General features: G+C 34.4%; 1 protein-coding gene across 1 annotated transcript; it reads left to right on the top strand.

Annotated features, from left to right (window-relative positions):
• Positions 1-4,308: 4,308 nt before the first annotated feature.
• Positions 4,309-8,349, top strand: CSN2 (casein beta; the record flags this gene model as incomplete). Its single annotated transcript, XM_079919820.1, has 6 exons — positions 4,309-4,359; positions 5,099-5,125; positions 5,233-5,259; positions 6,288-6,311; positions 6,405-6,449; positions 7,813-8,349. The coding sequence occupies 6 exons, from the start codon at positions 4,309-4,311 to the stop codon at positions 8,347-8,349; spliced, it is 711 nt and encodes a 236-aa protein (XP_079775946.1).
• Between the last annotated feature and the right edge of the window lie 878 nt (positions 8,350-9,227).

The raw sequence follows: 9,227 nt of genomic DNA, 5'->3' as shown, positions 1-9,227 counted from the left end.
AGTCCATAAATATAACAATTAATATAATTCAAACTTGGTGAGAGACAGTCATAAGGCAATGCTGTGTTTATTGCACAATATGTAAACTATCTTGCTGAGAAAATAAAAAGGAAGTGTTGAATGAGTAGGGCATGCTTGCTTTTGTATTCCTTTTCTCAGAAATCACACTTTTTTGGCTGTGGCCTTGGCAACCAAGAGCTAACACATAAAGGCACATGGAGCAGCCAAGGCCTTTTTTAGTTATACCTATGACACTGAAGTCATTTCGTCATTTCTTTTCATGGCTTCCTCCTGGCTCCCTATGAACAGTCTTAAAATGAAGATTAGCTGAATAATTCAAATACATAGCAGACATTGACTTGGGTTTTCTAAGCAATACAAAACTTGTATGACAGTCAGGTGTGTTCCTCTCCCACACACATCTAGCATGATATGAATGCGAAGTATATTGTGAAGAAAAATTATTAATTATGCTAAAGTGCTTACTTTAGAAGGGCATCTATCTGTCCTGAAGCCCTGAATATATCTATTACAGGCAATGAATAGAAGAAACAAACCTTCTAAAAATGAGTAGTGTCAAATACAACTACATTTATGAACATCAATTGCTAAAGAGGCAAAGAAACTTGAAGACTGCTTTTGTAAATGGGCACCTAAAAAGTACTTTTGAGGTCTGGCTCAGACTCTATTGTAGTACTTTGGGTAAGACCCTCCTCCTGTTTGGGTTTTCATTTTCTTTCTTCCTTCCTTCCCTCATTTGTCCTTCCATGTATACTAGCTGATAAATATTGACTCACTGTAAAAGATATGAGGCCAAACCTGGGCTGCCCCATTTTAATAAATTTGTACCACTATCATTCATTTTGTAGAAGTATTCTCTAAATGTTACTTTCTGTCTTAATACCCTTCAACAAATCTGCACTATCTAGAGAATGAAATTTATGTTCCTTAGGATCATTGTATGCTTTGCCCATCATTATCTGACCCCTTTCTCTTTCTCTCTTCTCATCTCCATTTACTCCCTACTCCTTGCAATTCATGACCCAGATTCACTACTTGATTTAATTGTAGTGTCTTCTTTCTCATATTCAAGACCCTATTCTTCCTTTCTTTTTAGCCTATAACTCTCTTCCCTCTTTGGGTCTAAGCTACCGTCATGGACTTGTTAGCTTGTCATTTTCTGCATTATAGCATAAAACACTACAGCTATTCTGGTTAGCATGAAATTGTGTCCTTTGTGTGGCTTGTGTCTCTCTGGTGTCTATTAGGATTTCCCCACAATTAAGATCTTGAAGACCCACCAAGTACTAAGAGACTTTATTGTGGTTACAATAACTTGGGGACTGGGCCAGAACATCACTGTCCCCCAGCCAATGTCTGTAAGTACTGGACAGTTTCACTTCCTTTATCAGATTGTGAATTATTCCCTTGTTAAAATGATCCCCAGAATTTCTGGGGACAGATAAGAGGAAGAATTCATTTTCTAATCATGCAGACTTCTTGGAATTCAAACTCACTATTGATTTTATTTCAACCACAAAATTAGCATGCCATTAAATACTCTATATAAAGAGCCACAAAAGCAGACCATTATCCACTCAGCTCCTTCTTCACTTCTTTTCCTCTACTTCAGAAAAAAGGTAAGAATTTCAGATAATTCAATATATCCTCTCCTCATCTTTATTTCAAACTAAGTTGAGATATAGAAAGAATATAATTACTTAAAATATATCTTTAAACGTTAGAGTATTTAAGATAGTTCTAACAATATTTTTAGCACTTAGCTTGAAAAAATAGAAGTACCTGTAAAGATTTGATAAAAATTATAATGACAGCATATGTTTTCTGAGTCTAACAAAATGTAGTAACAGTGATTGCTATTTTCTTTAGTACATGACTAGTTAACAGGCTATATTAAAAGATCTATTTCTTGAAGTAAATATTTTTTATTTTTTAATTTTTTTAAACATCTTTATTGGAGTATAATTGCTTTACAATGGTGTGGTAGTTTCTGCTTTATAACAAAGTGAATCAGCTATACATATACATATGTTCCCATATCGCTTCCCTCTTGCGTCTCCCTCCCTCCCACCCTCTCTATCCCACCCCTCTAGGAGATCACAAAGCACCAAGCTGATCTCCCTGTGCTATGCGGCTGCTTCCCACTAGCTATCTATTTTACGTTTGGTAGTGTATATATGTCCATGCCACTCTCTCACTTTGTCACAGCTTACCCTTCCCCCTCCACATATCCTCAAGTCCATTCTCTAGTAGGTCTGTGTCTTTATTCTCGTCTTACCCCTAGGTTCTTCACTGAGAAAGTGTTAGCCAACAAATAGTTTATAGAAGTAGCATACTGAGTCAAGAAATAGAGTAGTGAAGAAATGGACAATATTTTTAGAAGAAGAGTGTATTTATCAAAATTGTTTAGAACATCCAAATTCCCAGTTTATCATTTAGTTTATACTATTTAAAAATATTAAAATAGATACATGAAACACAGAATTAAGTTAAAAAGAAACAAAGTGTTTTACTTTGTACAAAAATTCTAGATCTGACAGAGATGACCAGGAAACAAAAATTAAGGAAATATATGATCTGAAAGAAAGAATAGCTCAAAGTATATTAGTCAATAATAAAATTCTTGCTTGAAAATCTGTATATAAAATGTTAATTATAAAATAAAGAAAATGTAATAATATTCTCCTACTTGTAATGAATTCTAGTATAGTACCATACTCTTTTTTTGAGTCATGACAATAAAAAATTTTTAGAAATTTATAGAAGTGTTAGGTAAAGTAAAACTAATATAGAATTAACACCCATGAGAAAAATCTAGAAAAAAATTTTTAATTTAGTTTGAAAATCCGGGATTGAAGATTGTGTGTCAAGGGATATTGGTGACACAAACATTATTTTTTACAAGAACTTATAGAAATGCAACAAGACCAACCATTTAGTACATTTTGGTGAAAAGTGATAACATATTTTACGTTATGCTCCAAGGAGAAGTAGCCTAGAGTGGGGATTGGACCAAAGAACCTGACACCTTGGTAAATCATCAAGGGATAAGTATACATTTTTATGGAGAGAAAATAAACAGAGTGTATGATCTCTAAAATTATGTGCGACAAATGAGAAGAGATGGCATTAGGCATGTGGGGATGAAGATTGAGAGGTGGATATACATGGAGAAGAGATAGTCCAATCAGTCCAAGAAAATGTCTGGATAAGTGGAGCAAATAAAAGAAATGCTAAAATGAAAATGGTGGTCTTATTGGAAATAAAGATATGAATAAGATATGAATAATATAAAAATAAAATATGATCTTCTTCTTTGTATACATTTTCTTTGATCAGTTGCCTCTCAATAGAACTGAAGCTCCAACAGGACTGAGACCTTAATATTTTGCTCATTGCTAAAATCCCAGCACCTAAGCAATGTCTGACAATAAAAGGTGCTAAATAAATATACATATTTTAAAATTTTATTTTTATTTATTTTTGGCTGCATTGGGTCTTCGTTGCAGTGTGCAGGCTTCTCATTGTGGTGGCCTCTCTTGTTGTGGAGCATAGGCTCTAGGCGTGTGGGCTTCAGTAGTTGTGGCATGTGGGCTCAGTAGTTGTGGCTCGCAGGTCTAGAGCGCAGGCTCGGTAGTTGTGGTGCACGGGCTTAGTTGCTCCGTGGCATGTGGGATCTTCCCGGGTCAGGGCTCGAACCCATCTCCCCTGCATTGGCAGGCGAATTCTTAACCACTGCACCACCAGGGAAGCCCCTAAATAAATATTTTTGAATAAATGAATCAACTAATTAATCTTTCTGTAAATATTTGTAACTTTTTTTCTGTCTTTCTAAAAAGCCCTCATAAGTACCATGAATGAGATGAAAACGAATAAAGTAGGATAGGGCTGTTAGCTGAAAATATCTGAATGGCTGGCAATGAAATATAAACTTGGTATGTAAGATTAAGGAGCCATAGTAGATTTTGACCTTGGTCATACGATAAAACTTCTATTAGTATTTTTTCTACAATACAGACATTTTCTTCTTCTTTTTTTTTTCTTTTTTTGGTCATGCCATGTGGCATGCGGCATCCTAATTCGCCAACCAGTGATTGAACCGCACCCCCTGCAGTGGAAGCATGGAATCTTAACCACGGGACCACCAGGGAAGTCCCCAGACATTTTTGTTTTACATTATCTTTGGTTTCTTTTAAAGGAAAGTAATCCTACCCAAATAAGAAAATGCATTAGATTGACAAGTAATATACCATTTCCTCATTTCCCCATTCACAGGACTTAATAGCCATGAAGGTCCTCATCCTTGCCTGCTTGTTGGCTCTTGCCCTTGCAAGAGAGGTAAGTACAGAAAAATATCTTGAAATAACTAAGAAATAGTACTATCTGCCTATTTGCAGAATGTAGTATTACCAACATTTTAAATGTATAAATAATGCAGGATCCCAGATTTTTTTTTGACTTCTAAGAAAATCATTTACATTCACCCTCTATCTCAACAGAATCCTATAGGACCACAAATCTGGGTCAAATTCTTCTACAGTATTGTGCCACCAGTACCTAAAGGAAAAGCAAACAGACCAATAAGCAGCAGACAAACAAGAAGAAACACACATAAGAACAAAAACATGAGTAATATTGCACAAATACAATTGCATGCATGTGCAATCTTGATAAATATATCTTATTCCAGTGATGAAATATACATATCTCTTACTCTAGGGAACTGGGCTGATTCTTACCTGTGTATATTCAACAGAGGATGGTACTCCAGAAGATGAATAATCATAAATATATTCATAATCATAATAAAAAAGTGTTCAATACAAATTAAAATAACTCCTTTTCTGTTACCCATAAAAAAGACTCTTCATTAAGGTAAAATAAAAATCTACCAATAAAAAGGTACTAAATTTGAAAGCCGTAAAAGCAATTACAAGTCTTTCAAAAGACATATAACATTTTTTATTTCTCAAATTTGTGAAATAGCTCTCCATAAGGAAGGTAAAAATTAGGTAGGAAAAATGTTTAATAATGGGTTAGCTATGGGAACTAAAATGGTGTTGTTTTTTCTCTATAGAAAGAAGAACGCATTGTATCCAGTGAGGTAAGATATTTTTCTTCAGAGAAAAATTTCCAACCATAAAGTAATAACAATTTCTGATGATCTAGTAGAAGACTCAACTGATTATTGATTTCTTTTTTCCTTTACAGACTGTGAAAAGCCTTTCAAGCAGTGAGGTAAGACAACCTTCATTCGGAGGCAATTTCCCAAATTTAGAACAAAAAAATACTGTACTTTCTTTTTGTATTACATTAGGGCAGTTAAGCCAATGTAGCTATGTTCTGACAGGTAACTAATGTAAATTTCCACTGTATATGTTTAAAGACAGAATAAATGTCTAGAAGATTTAGTATTCTAGCAGTTTCTAAGTTTGCCTGCTACTTAAATTGTGTCACTGTGCCTTGCTTTTTTTTTTTTTGATGAACTATACATACAGTCCTCTTTTCTATCTTGAACTCTATGTTAACCTCTTTCCCTGTTTTGACATTTATTGAGCACTTTCTGTATCAGACTTTGACTAGGAGCTGTGGTACAAACTGGAAAGAGGGATGCCCTTAGTAAAGAGTGGAGAGACGTGCAAATGGACATATTTTGTTATTGTAATAGCAATCTAGTAAATAAGAGGCAGTGAGAATTAGTGTAGTCCTAAATCTGCCTGGGGGAGTCATGTAGAAATTAATGCTTGCACCACTCTTTTGGGTCTGTTATCACCTGTTAGTTAAATGGTACATCAATATACTTTGTCTCTTTGCAAAGGTTATAAGGTCCTTAGGGGAGGGTATGTATTTCTTACAATTCATTTGAAACCTAAACATAACAAGGGAACTAAGAATGATTAACAAATGCATCAATGGTTATTATCATATATATTCAATGACTATTCTTCTAGAACTAGTTGAGGGTATTAGAGATCATTTGTTGTCATAAGAAGGGAACAGGGTGATAAAGAGAAATTAGCTTCTGTTAAATGCCTCTTTTGGTATTATGCTCACTAATTTTCTTTTCTTTCTTGACTGCATCATCTGTTCTTTTATACACAGATTTATTCAGAATAGTGTAACATAAAGTTTCAGCAATTAAAATAATGATATTATCAAACAATATGTCTGCATTAACCTATTAAATGTCTTCATTTTCTGATGTATGTTGACAACTAAGAATAGTTCATTAAAACTAAACGTGATTTTATTTTTTTCTTCCAAAGGAATCTGTTATGCACATCAATGAGGTAAAACCGTCATATTTAAATGTACATATATTCAAAATTTCCTGTTTGGTTTTTACAAATAATAACAATTCTTTATGTGTAATTGTTTTTTAGCAGAAAATTGAGAAGTTTAAACATGAGGAACAGCAGCAAACAGAGGTAATTTTTTCATGATTAGTATATTTTGAAAATTATAATGAAATATAATACATGAAAACATACTTATAATAATTATGTCCAGTCTAAAGAATGGTAATAATATAAACATCAGTGGAAGAAACTAAACTTTGAGAAGGTGAAAATATTTTTAAAGACTTAAACACATTTTTAAACACATAATCAGCTTCCAGAATTTAGAATAAATTCCTAAGAATAACTATTGGTTTATTCATTTTACTAATAGTATACCTGTATTCAATAAGTGCACATTGGTAGGAACATTTCTGGATAGGGGACTGTGATCCCCTTATTCTCAAGATGGGTATGGTGAGGAAAGAGAGGAGGGAAGGAATGTGGCAAAAATCCTAATTTATCAGCTGTATAACCTTGGCTCCAAGTTTATCTGTACCTCAATTTCTTCACCTGTAAATTGAGAATATTCATAAATCCCCAGGATTGATGAGCTGGCACACAGTGAATATTCAGTGATTTTACATTAGCATTCTGTAGCTTTTATACTCACATTTATGAATGTGTGAAGTTCCTAAAAGTATTTCCATTACACAGATGAGAGAAGTGAGGTACAGAACAATTGAGTACACAGTTGTGTGGCAATATCACATAGTTATTAAATAGCAGAGCTTGCTTAAAAATAAGGATTGGGAACAGCATAAAATTATGTAAATAAATTACTTTTGTGGTAACATACTTACTCTATTGTGATATTTAAGCTTTCCTGTTTTACTAATGAAGTTAGATTGTCTGGAACTTACACCAAATATTTGCTAAATCAAAATGAATTTACAAATTGATGCCTCTTTAAAGACTCAAGATTACCACCTTCTACCAAGGGAAGTAGTGCTAGAAGTTTGCTGTTGTTAAATAATTCCTTGAATTAAAAAAACAAACTAAGACTTACTTTTCATTAAAACAAAAAAAATAAACCTTGGAGTTATCCCTTTAAGTCTTTTTAAAATAGATCTTCATTCATTATATGAAAACAATTTTGACTATTATCAACACATTGTTGAAAAGTCTGTACCCTCTGAAGACCAAAGTATATAGCTACAGCTCTGCAGGCAACTCAGGAAAAGGTGAAACAAGTCTTGAAATCTCCAAACATTGATTTCTTTTGGCTCTGTGGATTTACCTATGAAGGAAGTGGCTTAATGAGAAATCCCTTAGTGGGCATTTTACTCATTAATCTTCACAGGACCCCAAATAGTTTCTTAACCAAAGTAAGGGAAAGATTTTCTTTCTCTCTTTTCACTGAATTATTGTTCAAAAGAGAGGAGGTTAATTCATCATGAATGACAATTATAACTGAATTACAGACGCAAAGACTATTTTTCCTTCTTTCCAGGATGAACGCCAGGATAAAATCCACCACTTTTCCCAGCCACAGCCTCTAGTCTATTCCTACACTGGGCCAATCCCTTACCCTATTCTTACACAAAACATCCTGCCTCTTGCTCAGCCCCCTGTGGTGGTGCCTTTCCCTCAGCCTGAAATAATGGAAGTCCCCAAAGCTAAGGAGACTATCCTTCCTAAGCATAAAGAAATGCGCTTCCCTAAATCTCCAGTAGAGCCCTTTATTGAAAGCCAGAGCCTGACTCTCACTGATCTTGAAAATCTGCAGCTTCCTCTGCCTCTGCTCAAGTCCTTGATGCACCAGCCTCCCCATCGTCTTCCTCCTACCCCCATGTTTCCTCCTCAGCCACTGCAGTCCCTTTCTCAGCCCAAAGTCCTGCCTATTCCCCAGCAAGTGGTGCCCTACCTCCAGAGAGATATGCCCATCCAGGCCCTTCTGCTGTACCAGGAGCCTGTACTTGGTCCTATCCGGGGGCTCTACCCTGTTATTGTAAGTCCAAATTTACTAATTGTGCTGTTTCACTTATGATGTTTCTATGATGTTAGAGTAATTGAAAGCTCTAGAATAAAAGAGAAAATGAATAATGAATCGTTCCAAAATGCGTATAGTTTAGATCAGTGGTTCTCAACATTAGCTACAAATAGAATAACCTGGAGAACTTCCCCCCCACACACACCTAAATCTCAATGTCTAGGCTTACCCATGGAGATTCTGATATAATTGTTCTTTCTATGTAGAAGAAACTGAATATTGGGAAGAAATAATTTCAGGGACTATGATTTAACTGGTCTGTTGATAATTTAGATAAAGAGGATTAAGGTGTACTAAAGCCAGAATTAAATTTGATAACCTCATTTGGTTGGGAATAACAAACCTAAGAAAGTTTGTTATTTTCTACAATTTTGAAGTTTTGCTTGTGCACAATTATTTCCCCACATGCCTCATTTCACATCTTGTTTTTGATGTACGAGCATATGAGGGCAAAATACTGAGGTGTTTATTTCAATACTCATGAAATTCTTAGGGAAAGTGTTCTTGCCAAAAGGTGAATTGTATATTTCACAATATACAATTTTTTAATTGTTAAGGTCTAAGAGGATTTCAAAATTAATGCCCCCTCCTCACTTTTGGTAAGCTTTAGGAGTTTCAGATAGACTGATCATTTTTATAGTTAATATCTTATTACATTTCATTTTCCTGGATAAGCCCCAAATAGTGGCAACTTCCATCAATATACCAACTTAATTATTAATTATCAATTTATTCTCAATGACTGACTATTAATTATGCACCTGAAATTTTGTATCTTTTATATTTCAAATAATTCAAAATTGTATGTATGTGCTGTTGACAGTTTTGATTATTTTCCTTTCAATTGCCTATATCCTTATGCTTGATTATCATCA

This window comes from Stenella coeruleoalba (assembly GCF_951394435.1).
Source record: "Stenella coeruleoalba genome assembly, chromosome: 4".
In the NCBI taxonomy this organism is placed as follows: domain Eukaryota; kingdom Metazoa; phylum Chordata; class Mammalia; order Artiodactyla; family Delphinidae; genus Stenella; species Stenella coeruleoalba.
The sequence above is the reverse complement of the archived record's forward strand: the minus strand, read 5'-3'. Positions and strand labels throughout refer to the sequence as shown.